The sequence below is a fragment of the Idiotropiscis lumnitzeri genome, chromosome 7 (genome assembly GCF_059441095.1).
Source record: "Idiotropiscis lumnitzeri isolate Australia: NSW breed Sydney's pygmy pipehorse chromosome 7, RoL_Ilum_1.0, whole genome shotgun sequence".
Lineage (NCBI taxonomy): Eukaryota > Metazoa > Chordata > Actinopteri > Syngnathiformes > Syngnathidae > Idiotropiscis > Idiotropiscis lumnitzeri.
Genome location: NC_142397.1, coordinates 479,077 through 495,607, shown reverse-complemented (window position 1 = coordinate 495,607; position 16,531 = coordinate 479,077). Strand labels below are relative to the sequence as shown.

General features: G+C 45.6%; 1 protein-coding gene and 1 long non-coding RNA gene across 3 annotated transcripts; one reads left to right on the top strand and one right to left on the bottom strand.

Moving 5' to 3' along the window:
- Window positions 1–7,708: 7,708 nt before the first annotated feature.
- On the top strand, window positions 7,709–12,546 carry LOC148332987 (uncharacterized). Its single transcript, XR_015844260.1, has 3 exons — window positions 7,709–7,843; window positions 8,104–10,468; window positions 11,472–12,546. It is a non-coding gene; the product is annotated as an uncharacterized LOC148332987 (long non-coding RNA).
- Window positions 9,286–16,369, bottom strand: LOC148332986 (interleukin-1 receptor accessory protein-like). 2 transcript variants are annotated; one of them, XM_088300938.1, is made up of 11 exons: window positions 15,452–16,367; window positions 15,173–15,341; window positions 14,347–14,430; window positions 14,065–14,275; window positions 13,804–13,972; window positions 13,099–13,170; window positions 12,901–13,033; window positions 12,302–12,450; window positions 11,673–11,816; window positions 10,882–11,025; window positions 9,286–10,329 (listed from the first exon to the last, which is right to left on the bottom strand). In XM_088300938.1, exons 1-11 carry the CDS (start codon window positions 15,657–15,659, stop codon window positions 9,923–9,925), a joined length of 1,890 nt encoding a protein of 629 aa, XP_088157064.1. In that variant the 5' UTR covers window positions 15,660–16,367; the 3' UTR covers window positions 9,286–9,922. The 2 variants fall into 2 exon arrangements, with proteins under 2 accessions (XP_088157064.1, XP_088157065.1); XM_088300939.1 differs by lacking the exon at window positions 11,673–11,816 and having other exon boundaries at window positions 15,452–16,369.
- Window positions 16,370–16,531: the final 162 nt, after the last annotated feature.

Here is a 16,531-nt window from a genome sequence, read left to right as displayed (position 1 = left end):
TTCGCTGGTTGAGAGATTGCGGACATGATGGGGGGGGGGCTTCACTCTGCACTTCAGTGATTGAATCGTGCACGAGTGGACGCGAAAGGCGGGAGGGCCGAATCGCGCCTGCCTCGTGTTTACAAGCTCTCGTAGGCCGACACATTGGCGCGAAGGTGCGGCTCCGTCGTTCGCCCGCTATGCAAACTTCCCCACACATAACCGCTCCCCGAGTCGGACCGCGCGTCGCATCTTTTGTTGGCATCGCCCACGCCAACCCCACAGGGGAGTTTTCACAAGAAAAATGGAGGAATAAGAAGCACCTTGTGTTGGTCTTTAGTCTTCTTTGTTCCGTTTTCATCTGGTTGCCCCCCCCCCCACCACGACCCTCTTGGTTCTTTCATTCGTGAAGAAAAAAAGAAATCCGTTGCCGTTGGCCGTGATTGGACAATGAGCCGATCCAATCAGGTTTGGTCCTTTAGTGGTATCATGTTGACCACGGTCACGTTAGCATGTTAGCATGTTAGCATGCACGAAGGACGTCGTCTTAACGCAGGGATCGGCATCATAATTCAAATGAATATTCCGCTCCAATTTTACTTCCTAAAATCTTTAGAGGCCCGAGAAGTCCGCCATCTTGCTTTGTTGGTTTTGGTTCATTTGGAAATTTCTGGGGTCCAAAAAGACAGAAAAGCTTGCAAATGTTCAGGTTTTAGATTCATTTTGGGCATTTCCAAAGGTGCTTCAAGACAAATATGTTGTTGAGGTTTTGCCTGATCAATACTTAAAGAACAGGCGGCGCTAAATTGCGCGTGGCCGTATCCTGGCAGCCAATTGTGACGACTCACCAGAAAACACAAAACGAGTGACAATTCTGTCAAATGTTTCCATTTCATTCAGCAACATGACCTTGTTGGAGCACCCACCAAAATAGTTTCATGAAGTCTCTTATTTTGGTTGGAACGGCCATTATCGAGATTTTGTCCAATTGTCGCCTAATTTCAATGACGTGTGCTAAGTCGAGGGGGGGGGTCGACCAGAGAAAATGATTTTCCGGATCCTCAAGAGGCCAGTCGGACCGGTTGTCGGGAACCAAACACGCATTTAAAAGTGAAGGAAAAGCCATGTGGCCTTTTTATATCTACACAGTCTGAGCTTGCATGAGAGGGCAAAAGCAACACACACGTGCATGCTACATGCGCTAACACCCGGACCACGTTTTGTACTGTAACCTGTTTTCTTGAAAAGTCCCATAACTATTTTGACCACCACACTTATTTTGGGAGAGTTTTACAAATATTTTTTTTTATTATGAATAGTGGATGTTTTTTGTTTTTTTTGTAAAGAGAAAATGTGAAAATTGCGTGCAGCTACGCTAACGTGTTCAACAAGACGACATGTTGACGTTTGGCTGTGAATTGCATCGAAATCATCTCCATCACAGCGCCACCGACTGGACGGAGGACTGCAAAATGTACATTACACTTGACGCAACATGTGAATATGTCACGTACGAATACAGAAGCACATTCTGTCCTTTGTCTTACTACACACACACACACACACACACATTGATTTCCTCTCATAATGCCAGCGGATATTTTACAACGATTTCAAAGACTTTTTTACAATTCTGTATTTTTAAGAAGAAAAAAAAATGCTTTCTGGCTGGTTTCTACTTTTTTGGCTTGAGAGTCAGCGTCGACTCGGAGGTTCTGTCCGTCTGTCTTTCTGTCCGTGTGTCTCACGTGTTCTGTCTGTATTATTTTCCCCCATGTTCTGAAAAAAAAAGAAAAAGTATTTATTTTAAAGCACCACCGCCGCCAGTCGATGCAGACGGCGCAGATTTCGTTTGATGAATGCTTGTCAATTTCAGAATTGAAATAAAAATACCATATACTGTGTTTTAAAATGGCTTTCACTTCTTTTTGATTCTTTCCATTTGTGGATTTGGCATCCATTTACAAGGACAAAAGCACTTTTGAATTTAACAAGACAATTGAAACACGTCAGATTCATGAGTCAATTTATGTTCCGAATTGTTGACGTTGAACACTTTTTAATAAATTGCAGTTGCATCCAGAAACTCTTCCGTTTACCAAACTGCACCCAACTTGGAAAGATTCGGAGCGTCAAACCTCCAGCGAGCGCAGCACGGCGTGTGCTTGTTTCAAGTTCCTCAAGACTTTTAAGCTAAAACTTCTAGATTTAAATGTGACATATAACGACGTATGAGTAATTCATCTTCCGAAAAGCCTCTCACGATGCATTGTATTAACGTATCTTGGCAACTTTGGAAAGAAAATGATTGACGTCATGGCAAGAAAACGTCATGATAGCCTTTTATATTTACACATTAATTGTTGTGAAATGAAAAGATTCTTCGAAGGATACAGGATGGCCTCTCTCTCTTTTTTTAAAATGTGTGTGCGTGTGTCTGTGACCTCCTTACACATGCTGGTGTGGGATTATCCCAAAAGTAATCCCATTACTCAGGCCGCCGTGTGCGGTTCTGCGTCCGCTTCACATTCCTTTATGACGTCCGGCTGAAAAAAAATGAATGTTTGGAAACAAAACGATGAACTCCAAAAATGTTTTGTGCTGAAAAATAAAATCCAACTGTCCGACGAAAACGTGCTCATCATCACACGATTTGTTGTTTTGTGGATGCGAAAGGATCAACCTGCTAAACTGCCACCCCGGAGAAGTCGCCCCCCCTCCAACGTCTTTAAGAGCTTTTCAGTCAGTAAGGCCTCGCTGCGGGCGCCCACTGTGGAACCCATAATCGGCCTCATGCTTCTAAAAAAGAAAGAGCGCGTGCTGCGTCTTGTGGCCGGACCAAAATAGAACGAACGTTTGTCTTCCACGCTGTTTTGATCTCAGCTTCTGGTTGTCAAACGCATGCAACCCCGTTGACCTCGGCCCCTTTTCGAAAATCAACAGTTTTGAACCGGGCAGCCGTTTGAAATGAGATGGGCAAATCAGCGCTGTCGTTCGTTCCGGCTTCTTTCGTCTTCGGCAGCTGGCAAAAGTGAAGGAAGTCCTTTCTTCGGAAACCGGAATCCACGCCTCGGTTCCATCTCGGCCAGATTCCTGTCATGCGCTCGACTTTGGAGTCAGCCCGTCCTCCCTCAAGCGTCTCCAGTTGCTCCAAAATGCTGCCGCTCGTCACCCCGATCTCGGCCTCCCAGTGCACTTTCCACTTGGCTTACATATATTTCTGCTCGTCTTTAAATCTCCGCCGTATGGAAAGTGCTTTATTACAGCTCCAGCGCTGTGAAATGCACTCTAGAAATAAACTGCGATTGTTTTGCAAATCAGTTATATTGACAAAGTCACAAGAAGTTGTCACCTTTTGGTGGCGTACATAGCTGAGCTTCTTTCAGCTGCGTTTTGAATTGTGCTGTGAGAGCGATTTATAGTAAAGTGGTTCTCATAGTGACTTGAATGCAGATACTTTGCAAGTGACCATTGCAGCCATCGGTAGTCATTCACAAAGCAAACTTGCAAACTGTCACAGTCGACTTGCACGCCGCTACGTTCCCGACACTGCCATAGGATGTTTCCCGCATCGTGGTTCACGTCCTTGCCTTTCATGCAGCTGCATTCCAAACTGCTGTGGGAGCCATTTTGAGTGTAACGGTTCACATAGTGAGTGTCAGCCCGCTCTATTGTCAACTGCATGACGGGAACAATTTATAGCGCGGTGGCTCCAATAACAGAATGTCTCACAGCTCATTTTCAAACTTGATTCCATTCATGGAAGTCTGTGAAGGTTCACATAGCTTGGGAAAAAAAGGTTTGGAGACAATCTATTCAAAGCTTTGGTTGACGTCGTTGACGTGTCGTGTTTTGCACCGCTGGCTTGCATCCTTTTGGTACCATGTTGCTAAAATGTACAAATCCGGCTTGATGCTACTTTTCAGTCCAATAATAGGGCTGTGACGGGCAGCGCCACGTTAAAGTGCTTGTTGTAGGAGAGGCGTGTAGTAAAGCAGCGGAATCTCTTCCTCTTCCTCTTCCTCTTCCTCCTCTTCTCTTGATGTGCACGCCCACATCTGTGCCAGCTCAAATTTCCCTCTTTGCGAGCATCTGCGGCAGGCGGAAGGCACGCTGCTCCATTCAGAAAAAAATCGAAGAAAAAAGTTGCCATCTCTCGCGTTGGATTTGTTGCTAGTTTTTTTTTCGTCATAAAGTTGAAAACTACCTCCATTAAGTTTGTCTCCTTCGGCTCTCCGTAGAAGAAAGATGGCGGCGAGATTTGGCGCCACCCATGGAGTATAAATAGCAATGACGAGAACGCCGATTATATTAAAAAAAAAAGAAAAAAGTACGTTTGATGTTCTTTTGTATATTATTCTAATTAAATTGAGCTTTTAAAATATTTAAACTTTAAAAATTTAAGAAAAAAAATCATTCAACAACAAATTGCTTCCTCCAGATTGTGGTAAAAAAAAACTTTTGAATAATTTTAATATTTTGAATAATATCATTGTCTTTGACTCTTTTTTTTTCAATTCAAAGGTGGGGGACAGAAATCAATTAAAATGTGAGTTTTTGTGAAAACAATCATGTTTATTTCTTCCCTCTTGAATGTCAAAAGTGCCAAAAGCAAGAAGTCCTCTGCACTCAAGTGCTCCTAAAAGCTCCTTAAATGAATCCGAGCAAATGAGCAGACAGCGACGGCTCGTTTCTCGCTGACCTTGCGCGTCTCAATTGTTGGCAGCTTTTCTAATCCTGAAAAGGGATGTGCTCCGGTCTGCCTGCTTCTGATTAGCACGCCCCCCCCCCCCCCTCGTTTGCAGCCGTCATCCCGGAGGCGAAGTGTGACGTGATCATTCGAAAGCTAATTCTCAAGTCTTAACTTTCATGTTTTTAATGCAAGTCCCAACATCCTCTGGCCAAAATCACGCCAGTCCCGTCTAGTCAGGGTTTCTGTAAGTCACAGCGTCTTGCTCAAATGACTCAAGTCAAGTGACGTGGCTGGAGTCCCCCACCTTCGACCGGACCGGACCGGGGCGGGCCGCAGGTCTTGACGTAGGACCTGACAAAAGACCAGTTTCATCAGGCGGCACTGATGAGTGGCCAGGGAGCCTTCCATCAGCGACGAGGTCAGGCCGGGTGTCCCTCCGCTCCTCAGCTTTCAGGTTTCACATGGAGCGCTTGAGCGGCGAGTTTGTTTTCTCTCCAAACACCAAATACGTTCAAGGCTTGTTGTTGCGGGACGCTTGACTTGTAAAGCCGCCTGAGGAATGTCGCTGGAATTTCACACCCGTTGTCGCAAAGTCGGGGTCGACTCGGCGGAAGCGGCTCTCGCATGCTTTAAGGACAAGAAAATGATGACGGCAAGTAACCTTACAAATACTTCGTTAAGTCCTGAAAGCAAATGTTGAGGTCGCCGTTTTTTATTTGCGTTCCGGTATTTCTTTTTCGGGCAACTTTGTTCTCCGACCGGTTGTATTTGAAAACCAACATCAGTGCTCCCGTAATTCCTCACGTTACTGGTGTCAAACCTAAGGCCCGGGGGCCAGTGCCAGCCCACCATATTTATTTTACATGCGAGTCAGTTTCATTTCTCTTTTGAAAATCTGTCCCAAAATTGAAAATTCTTTCAAGCATTTTTTTGTTCCCAAACCTTTTTTTCCGTCTCACGTAAGTCAGTGCAGACAAGTGATCCTATTTTTGTGTTCCCTCCGCCATTGAGGCCAAACAGTTTGTAGCCTGACGAGAAGGAAACATCTCACTCCTCCGTCCTTTTGCTCCCGTTTGCGCCTGCGACGGGATAATATTAGCCCTTTCCTGTCAAGTTGCTGTCACAGGCACACGGCGAGCATGTGAGCGAGGGATGAGCATGAAGAAAAGAGAGGCAAAGACGACGACTCCTTGGAACACGCGTGAATCACACATTTTCGATTAACACTTGTTTCTGTGGCACTTGACCCGATTTTGCCGGTGAGTCCTCTGCCAGCACCCGTCCATCCGTACACTTTCCTCCTTATTGAAAAAAAAAAAAAATATATATATATATATATATATGTGTTAATGGCTCTCAGTGCCGTCCGTCTTCATCCTTTTTAAAGCGCTTCCGTCCATCCCTTTTTCATGCAATGCGTCCTGTAATTGTGTGAAAGTACGCCGGTCCTTCTGCTCGTCCCTCACCGATTCATGAGCGCCACGGTGATAAAAAGTTTGACACGAAATTTGTTCTTTTTTTTTGGTTCAAGAATAAAGTTATCAGGCCTTATTTTCAGAGCCAGCACCTCTGCACTTTGACTATGATTGGAGTTGACTGTAACCACTCCCACAGCGGCGCAGACCTCCCTCCCGCAGCTCTAAGACACCTCCACGCAGCGGTCACGAAAATGGAACTCTTTGCTTTTTGGAGTCACTCAAGTCACGTCAGTCTCCTTTTTGCTTTACTTTTTTTGCCAGACACTCCCCCCACCCTCCAGCCGCGATCTCGTTACAGTTCCGGCCTTGACCCTACAGCCTTATTCATGAAAAATGTTCCGTCAACCCGGTGGATGTCGACACAGGACATTAAAGTCATAGTCTGTTAGCACCTCGTGGAAACGCAACGTAACAGCCCTAAACTAACCATTTTTTGATCAAATTGTTGATAAGTTTCTTTTTTTTTTCAACTCTGTAATAAAATCTTGACTATGTTGCTACATCGAACTGTCATCAGAAGATTTATTTTTCTAACCACGACGATATTTTGGGGGTCATATTGCAAAATAATTGGAAAACTTTGCAGTTCAGCTCCAGCCTCTCATTGTTCCCACGGCCAAACAAAACTGTCTTTCCCGAGCTGGCCCCGGAAAAAAAGTGGTGGCAGCATGCAAGACGGCGTCCAGCGGAATGGAAACTGTCTTGAGACGTGCACTCGTGGTTGCGTCGAGTGCAAGTGCAACATGTGGTCGCGATGGGCTCACGTGCGAGAGGCCAGGCCACTTAAAGGGCCAGCGCGCGGTCATCGTGCCGGCCGCCAATGACAAACGTGTGCTGCAGCTCGCGCACCGTGGCTTCACTCTGAATTTGTGATGACATGGTGGGAAAAAAATAATAAAAAAATTTCAAACATCAACATTTGCCGTGTTTTCTAGCCTAGCTTTCAGGCAGCACAGCAGTCCGACTCGGGGGCGTGTCTCAATTCCCAAAACATGCTTTGATCCAGAACAACTTTACAACTTGAGTACTCGTTCCGACTCCAATGACATGACTTGATCCGGGGTGACAAAGTGTGTGTTTCCCTTTCCATTCTTGAGCCCCAAAACGTAGTCCAGTCCAGCATTGTTGTCGCAAATCCGAGCTGGATTTGCAGTTAGGAGCAGAAGTCGACCACAAACGCAACAAAAAGCCCGCAATGTTCCGCTGGCTGATGTGATGTGACGTTGTTGTGCTAGATGCGCTCTGCTGGAAAGAGTCGCCGAGCGCTTCACACGGCCTTGCTAAGTTACATCCGTGTCTCTGATCCCATTCCAACACCCCAAAACGCACCATTTATGTTTTGAAGGAATAAAAGCAGCACTGCATTGTAAAAGCACAAATATTGAAATTATATTCAAGAAATAAACGGTTCTGTACCACTCACACAGTAGCTGCCATTAGTGTCAGCTTGACAATAAACGCATTTACTTTAATTCTTAGAATGAATGTTAAGATGTATTTTGCGTTAGTAAGAATTTTCTTCACGGATTGCGTCGGGTTTCTATAGCAGAACGAATTTCCGTTTTGTAGGTGTTGCATGTGGACGTTAATAATCGACGCACATTACGTCAGAGAAAAAGTCACCTCGAAGAGGAGCTGTTGTAACGTTTCGACGAAGCTGTTTTACCTTTCTCTAGTACACGAGGCCAATGAGGTAAGACATGCGGTCATTTGTAATATGTCTTTTTTTAAATTATTTTACAAAGCTTTGGGAGCAGTGTGCTATTTTTAGTTCGCTAGCACTGTCCGTTAGCATGCTACCGTTAGCATAGTACAGCGTGAGCAGGTTTAAGTGTGTGTATGTTAACAGACTTGTATGGCAACGGAGGTTCTTTTTTCTGTGTTTATGTTCTCAATGAGAATGATATTCTGCTATTTAATTCTTTCATACTGTGTTTTCCATATTTCGTCCAGTTCTCACGGCATACATGCCTGTTGCAAAAAGGACATCTTGGTTTCGTCATTTCGACTGGAGAGGAGTAACACACACACACACACGCACACGCTGTAGACTAGTCACGTGACCGCCCCCCAAAAGACAATCTGCCAGCAACTAACTCGCATCCAAAAAGTTAAGTAATTTCCCGTAGATAACACAAGATGGCAGCAAAGCTTTTTTTTTTTTTCTATTTCCCAAAGTTCAACACAGTTGTTTGGTAGCAAGATGCCACTTGATTGCGCCAAAGCTCCTTTTTTTGATAAGAGAAATGACTTTGGCCTAAGCACAAAACAGTCAGCAGGAGAGTTTATGGGTTTATTCAGGAAATGGAGCGTAGGGCCCCCCCAAAGGGGATATGCTGTCATCCTTACCAACCCACTACACACCCATTTTTTGCGTTTACATGTTTATAAAAATAACAAAAAAAACTTTATTTAAAATTTTTTTTATGGATGTTTGATACCGTTTTTTTTCAGACGAATACCAGTAAAATATTCACTCACTAAGTTCTCACCAACATCAATAGCGATGCCTCTAATACTTTTGAAATATTAAATTTCAAGTATTTGAAGACATTGCTATAATGCCAGTTCTCCCACCTGGAAATCATGGAGAGGGGTCTGAAATTTTCATCATAGGTGCACGTCCACTGTGAGAGAGAAAAACTAAAAAGAAAAATCCAGAAATCACAATGTATGATTTTTTTTTTTGTAACGATTTCTTTGTGTGATAATGGCGTATGTCCGAGCATCAATCAAAACTTTGTATTGCTGTCAAATATTTTAAGTCTTTATCTTTTTCCATTCACTCCACTTATAAGACTGTCACATTTGAGGGAATAGATACAATCTATTTTTATTGCCACTGTGCTCTTCATAAAATGCACAAAATTTGATCTGAAATCAGAATGAACCTTGAAAAATTAGACAAAAAAATGATTCATTATAAAGTGGTGGAAATCAATGTCTTCTACAGCATCACTAATCCAAGACGAAATGTATGAAATGTAGTTGTTGAAGAGTGCAGTGTGTGCTACACGCCACTAGATGTCAGCAGCAAAGCTTAAACGTGCTTTGAAATGTTTTCAGAATGCAAACGTGTGGGGGTGTGTGAACTCTCTCCTTTTCCTGACAATAATCTCCAAGTGCTCGTTGGAATGTCTGCCATTTAACTCTCACTTTAATTTGCTTTTTAAAAACAGTTGAGTTGTTTGTTGAACTGGGACTCATGTGACACAACGTCTTGGATTGGATTGGCAACTTGAAATAATAATAAAATAAAAAAAAAGTTAAATATACTTTAAATACAGAACAAGATCATCACCCGACAAAGTTGATGTTTCTCATTTGAAATTGTTGTTTTGCATCGTCATCACACCCCAATTGTTTTTTTTTTTTACAATTTGCCCATCAAAGAAATATTGTCATTGTGAGAATGACACATTCAATCTGCATCTTGAAAAGATATATTTATATGGAATTGTGTACTTTTGATCTGATTATGGCCACTCATCATGAAACATTATCTCAGGGTGTTACTAAGATGAAAAAATAAGCAGACTTATTTTGACGCACGAAGAAATACATCAGATAATAAAAATGTAATCCCTTCAGGAAATATGACAATAGTCATATTCAGATTTTCTGAACTCGTGCAGCGCTTGTGAGACAGGTTTGGGCTTCCACTCTGTTTGTCAACATGTTCCCACCCCTGGACTGGCGACTCGTCCAGGAAGTAGACCGCCCCGCTCCCAAAGTCCGCTGAAAGAGGAAAACCGATGTTGTTGCAAATGCGTCAAGTTGAGTCTTTCAAGTTGAAATGAGTCGGGTCCCGGTTGGCCGTGGTCATTAGCCCCGCCTCCTTGCTGCTCTCCTCATCCCCATGAGCGCTGGGCATGGTCCTGACGGGCAGCTGCAGCCTCAACTTCTTCCAGAAGCGCGACGTCATCTCCTGCGACGGCTCGCCCCGCCAACGCACCGTTGCCAGAGCCACGCGCGCTCGCCTCAGCTCACGCACCCACTCCTGCCGCCGCAGGCGCTTGTACTGGACCAGGATGAGCCGCAGGTGGCCGCCCGCCAGCCCGTCCATCCCGGCCTTGAGCTCCAGCAAGGCCTGGGAGCCCCGGCAAGCGTAGCCGCGGCCCGGCACCACCACCAGGCGGCGACTGCGAGCCACGAAGCTCAGCGTTTCGTCCGTGATGGCTGACGGGAGATTCGGAAAGGGAGACGGGACGGAACGCATCCAGATGAGTCGCGTTGCCACAGAGACGGGTCAAGCGACATGAACAGAAGCGCGGAGCTGCCAATGTGGAGGAAACATTTTGGACGGGCAAACTCGTCGGTACGTACTTGGCAATGAATTGTTTTCCCATCATGCAACGGGGGTGATGACTTTTGTTTGATGGTAAAAGTCAAGTTTGTGCTGAGGCATGACCCATTTCTGCCATGCAAAAATTTGTCGTTTACTGCTACCATCGGCTCATTTTCCCAATTTTTTTCTTGATTGGCACACGAAAGATGATTTGCCTAACGAAGGCTCTCGGCGATAATGATGGCCGTCTTTTGCAATATCGCATCAAAAATTGAACGAAAGCTGCGTGGACGTGTTCGGAAGAACATAACATGCGGCCTCATCCGAGTTGGAGCAGAAAGAGAAAAGCAAGATCATAACTAAATTGATGAAATCAAAAAAATATGGCCAAGTCCCTGAGCCGTGTGACGTGCGTGCGTGTGCGCATTAGAGGATGAACTCACTCCCGCCTGGCAGGCTGTCTCGGTCAAAGATGCACACGGTGTAGCCCAAATCGTTCTCCAGGACTCTGCGGAGTGTCCTCAGAACAAAGCTCTCTTCCTCGCTGTTCCTGGCGTAGGAGATGTACACGTCGAACTCCTTATCGTCTACACACACGGGAAATCACTTGATTCAAAGTGGGGGGGAAAAATGAAAAAAAAATACAACTTTTGCTAAAGTCTAACACATTGAGATTTTTCTGCAAATGATTCCAAAACACAACAAAAGCAAGCGGAAGAAAAGTTTAGAAAATGTTTGTAGCCCTTTTGGGAAGACGAGATCGTCAATTCCGTTTTGACTTCAACTCAAAAGGCAACAAGTTTAAGATTAGATAGATGAGACTTTGCGCAGCAAACTGTTGCAGATGGTGCGTATTTTCCCACGGAAATCTCTGAACGCTACCTCGTCACACCATGCGTAACATTAAAGATATTTTAAAAAAGAAAAAAAATCAATCAAATCATGGATGTTATTGCTGAAATGGGTTGAAAACGAGCACAAAAAAAGGGTTCCAAATTTGACGGCGCGTCGCAAATATGGTCTTTTTCTGCAGAGTCTCCGGCGAAGTGAAGCGTCACCGCTCAGCGACGAGTTCAACGTCCACCGAAAACTGAAAAATTTGTGGCAACGTCCAGAAATAAATTGGAGGTTTTGCAGCCCAAACTGTGACCGATTGCTAGCATGTTTGACTCCGTCAGCTCCTCGGACGCCGCGACAAGATTAGGAGGAGAGGAAGCGTCGAGGCGTCGCTCACCCGTGTGCCGCTCGTCCGTACCGAACCAGGACCGGTAGAGGAGGAGCAGCTCCAGACGGAAGACGTGGGAGAGCGTCAAGACAAGCAGTGACACCACCACGATGGCGGACAGACCCAGGCCCAGCTCCAATGACGGCACTGATGCTGAAGCAACAAGCGGTAAGGAAAAAAAACTGAAAACGTCGCTCCGAAACCCTCACGTGGGTTGGGGTTTTCGTTTACGTTGGATGTACTTCACGGTCCTTTGTTAATAATAATAATAATAATTTGCCCTTTATTAGTCCCACAATGGGGAAATTCGAGATTCGAACCCAGGCCTCCTGGGGAGACTGGGTCCTGAACGCGGCGCCTTAGACCACTCGGCCATCCTGGCAGAGCTGCGATTGCTTTTGAAATTGTTCTATGGATGAAGTTGCGTTACCACCGTTCGAGAGACGTCAACACAAAAATCGCACGTACGATTTGAGCCGTTCATTGAACGCAAATAAATGAAAACACTCGCAAGGAGCATGCAGTAGCTGCTCACGCTGAACTCAATCAACCAAGTGGTCCACCCTTGCTTGTTCAAGAACGCAAATATGGCGACACTCTTCCGGTCCGGCAGCAAAAAAAACAAAACTGGGGCTAACCTTCCTCCTCAAGCTGCGCCCTGCGCGTCTGGAATCCTCGCCGGTTCTTCACAGAGCAGTTGTACGTCTTGCCGAGGTCTTCGGAACCAAAGTCTTGGATCAGCAGGACGCTCTCCTCGATGCGATCGCCATGTTTGATGCTCACCGTCCTGAACACAAACAAACGAAAGCGAGCGGCGAGATGAGGCGCACCAGGGGCCTCGTGTTCCAAAACGTGGCACCGTACGCACCTCTCAACTGGCACCTTCGCAAGGTAACAACAAATGTGCGGAATTGCGAAAAATGACCATTTTTGTTGTTTTTTTTAAAATTTTTTATAAATTTGGCTTTGCTTAAGGACCATATAACCCATTCGACAATTTTTATGAATAAGGTGGCTCAAGGCCGGAACGTTACAGAGATCCGGCTGGAGGGCGGGGGACTGACGGGCAAAAAAAGAATCAAGTGGCCAGCTCTTGTTATATTCCCATCTTGTTACTGTTAAATGAAAGCCTTGCTTCAGGTCGCGGCAAAAAAAAAAAAGAAAAGATTCCTCCCAATTAGAAAGCACATTGTTCCTCAAATGAAATAAGCAAAAAGAATGATTTTGTGCCAGTTACTTTTTGCGTGCGGAAAATCGAGGCTCGGCCAGTTGCTCCAGCGTCTTGCCGTTAACGCTCCACCAGATGGCCCAGCGCAAGTCCCGCTCCAAGTAGGGAAAGTTTCCCGTGCACACCAGACGCACGTCCGAACCTGACGACAAGCGCAAGAGCCGAGCTCGCATGGGCAAAACGTGCGCGACTCAGGCGGAGGCTCACCTCGTTTGACGATGAAGACGTGCTCGGCTGTCGGTTGGAGCACGCTGGGCGCTTTGGGCTGGGAGGGGTGCGCTGAGCAACATAAAACGCACAAACGTGTACGTGTGTTTTTCAGTGTATGCGTCTGAATTTGCGTGTGCGTGTAGTTGTTTGTGTCTGTGCCTCTCACTGTGTGTGTGTGTGTGTGTGTGGGTTCTTTTTTGTTACTGTGTGTTTGTGTATGTGTGTCTTTCTGTGTGTGTGTGTGTGCATATGTGAGTGTCTTTGCGCTCATTTGGGCATGGGCCAAATTACCAATTTGACAGTTTAGGTGGCTTTAAAAAATGTAATAAATGCTACAGCTTCCTGTCACCGGATTGTCCTATTGGGGGTAAAAAAAAAAGCGGCAGCGCGTGCTCGCTCGGCCCAAGGACAATATGAGCAGTGTTTTAAAACTTGCTCACCAGTGATGAGACACTGACTTCCAAAGAGTTGTTCAAAAAGAAACAGATTGTGAACATTTATTTACTCAAACTTAAAATGGTATCCGTTTGTCAATGGAGCTAATATTTTATATAGTATTGAAAAATTAAAGATATGGCGTTCGCTGGGAAAAATACCCAAACATTTCATTCATTTCAATAGCGCGATATTTTCGTGTCAGAATGGAATATCAAGCCATGCCCTCGTGCGCGTGCGTGCCTGCGTGCGTGTTAGCATCCTCACAGACGGCGGTGACGTTGAGGCCGCGCGTAAAGTGAAGCGCTCTGCCGTCTCTCCGGTAGTGCACCTGGCACGCGTAAACACCTTGGTAGTGGTCCACCATGAAGTGAATTTGAAGTCGTGCGCCGACCTGCTCGCGGTCGCTCGTCCACTTGCCAGGCTGCTCGCACATCTGACACGCACGCGCGCATGCAGAAAGACGCACACATCAACAGAAAGACACGCGTTGTGCTGTCAACGCTTGCCGGGATTCTCGGTCCTCACGTGGTACCACGTGACGACGGGCGTGCTGTCGGCCATGTCGGCGGCCTCTCGCCAGTCGGGGCAGTCCAGAATCTGGTCGCCCTGCAAAGGAATGGCGACCAAGCTGGGCGGGGCGGCGAGCGGCCAGTCGCATTTCGAGTCCTCCGCCGCCACCCGTGGCCGACGGACGACGATCACGCGCACCCACATCTTGTCGCGCGCCGACTGGTGCCTGGAGGAGGCACAAGTTGATGTGGCATGATGTGTGCGCGTGTGTGTCCCATAGGCGGTGCTCTTTCTGACCGTGGCAGGCAGCCGTAGCAGCCCGAGTCTTCAGGCTGCGCCGGCTGAAAACACAACTTGTCGCGCTGTTTGCTCAGTCGCACACTGCAGCACAACAACACCAAAACACGTTAGCGCGAAACAATCATGTTGCAACGCGTCACAAAATGTGCACGGCACAACTATTATAACGCAATACTGGAGCAAAAGTTCAACTACAGCAAAACACCTTAAAAAACAATTCCGTGCGTTAACAACAGTCCGACGACACTGCGACAACACGATCACGTGATGACGCCAACAATTACTTCCCAATAAAATCACCTGACAATAAAGCGAATAAATTACAACAAGGTCATTTGCATGGGGATTCAAATCTATTTGAAACATTTTAGAACTTGTCACCAGATCTTATTTTGTGCAACAAGTTGACGAAACGACGCCATTTTTTTCAGTGGCGTAAAGTTGACCTATTGGACAGTCAGTCAGTTTTTTTTTTTTTTTTTTTTTTTTTTTATTGCAAACTGTAGAAAATACAACAATTAGACAAATGTAAAAGTCATTATAGTAAATCGAACAATTGAACAAGAAAACGATCATGAATATAGTGGAAAAGAATAATATAACTATTAAGTAAAAATACAGATAGATTAACGGAGAAATAGAAACAAATAAAATAAATAAAGAATAAATAAAGATATTAGGGAACAACTTGCTTGGGGCAGAAAAAATAGGACTATATAAACACCTTCAAGTTTTTGCAGATCTCTATTGTTTTATGAGCCTTTTTGGACAGTCAGTCAGTTGAACACATAACGATGTGATGATGATGTCACTTGTAGCTTACCTGTGTGTGATTGGCTGTTCAAGGCGTTGTCCTCGGAAGAGGCGGTACCACGTCAGATTGTGCGACGACGACGACGGGCCGAAGAGAGGACACGGCACCCACGCCGCCTCTCCCTCCAAGACACGCACCGTCGCAAACGACGACTCGTCCAAATTGTGGCAGCTCGCCCCTAACCACACACACACAATTACCTTAGAAAATAAAATTTAAAAAAACTTTGAAACCTTAACGTAGACTTGCTCCTGTGTTTGTTTCCAACACAGAGCGCCAAGCACCTACCCAGTGGGTCAGTAGACATGTGGAAGTCCGCCGTCACCGTGGCAACCAGCAATGACACAAGGAAGATAACCAATGTCCTGCACTCAGATACGACATGACCTTCTCTCACCAACATAACGTGCGTCTTCACAAGTGTGTTGGAAAAAACGTTGACGGGCGTGTTCGGACGCGTTCGCAAGCGTAAACCGCCGATACTGCCTTCGGTCATCGGCTCTTTACAAGATCTGACTGGAGGGCCGTTGCACAATTGACCTCAACGATGTGTTCTGCCACACAGACATGCAGACGCTCCTCTCGCAATGAAAAGGAGACTTTCAGAAGATGAGAGCAGGGCAGGCGAAGAAGTGGCAGCCATGAATGGGAACGCATAGAAATCGGCTCGACCTCGGTTTTTTTTTTTTTCGGAGAACAAATTTTCTGAACGATTCTTATTGATGAAGTGATTCTAATGATTCAAAAGTATCTTTCCCATCACTATTTCGGACAAATAATCGTCTCTAACGGATCTTTTGTCCTCACAATCACTCTGTTAAATCGAGGTTGCATCGTAAAAGCTTCAAAAAAATTCTAAAGAGAAAAAGAGCAAAATTCGACAAAAGCCAATTGTAGACTTACATGAACGCGAGTGGGTTGCATTTGTCTGCTAGCGCGTCACAGTCCGGACGGTACGAAGACTTCGGCATGCCGAAAAGAGACCGCTTGGCAGCAGTAGGCGAGCATTAGACACTTTAAACATCACGCACTCATGCGCGCACTGAAACCAAAAGCTGTCAGACTTTAAAAAAAGTGCACGAAGCCGTTCTCAAAGGCGCTCAAATGATCACTGATTTCGTGTGTTTTCTGGTTGAGTAAGTGGCGTAAGTTCCTGTGTGGTTGCGAGTTGCGACATCCAGTTGGACCGTGGGATTTCCCATGTGACGTCACCATAATGTTGCAGTGCCTCCCTCTTGCGGCGGTCAGGAGTCCTGCGTGCTCCAATGGAGTTACATCCGGGTCTCTCTAAAGCTTGTTCAAGTGTGTGTATTCCTACAAAAACAATCTTTTATTGGATTGTCTCTTTGTGCAAATGAATAGTTGATT

Excerpts from the sequence above, each read along its gene's own strand:
- LOC148332986 (XM_088300938.1), bottom strand. The coding sequence starts at position 15,659 with ATGACCGAAGGCAGTATCGGCGGTTTACGCTTGCGAACGCGTCCGAAC. Across the intron at positions 14,431-15,172 it reads GAACAGCCAATCACACACAG|TGTGCGACTGAGCAAACAGC; the intron begins GTAAGCTACAAG and ends GTTGTGCTGCAG. Across the intron at positions 12,451-12,900 it reads CGATTTTCCGCACGCAAAAA|GACGGTGAGCATCAAACATG; the intron begins GTAACTGGCACA and ends GTTTGTGTTCAG.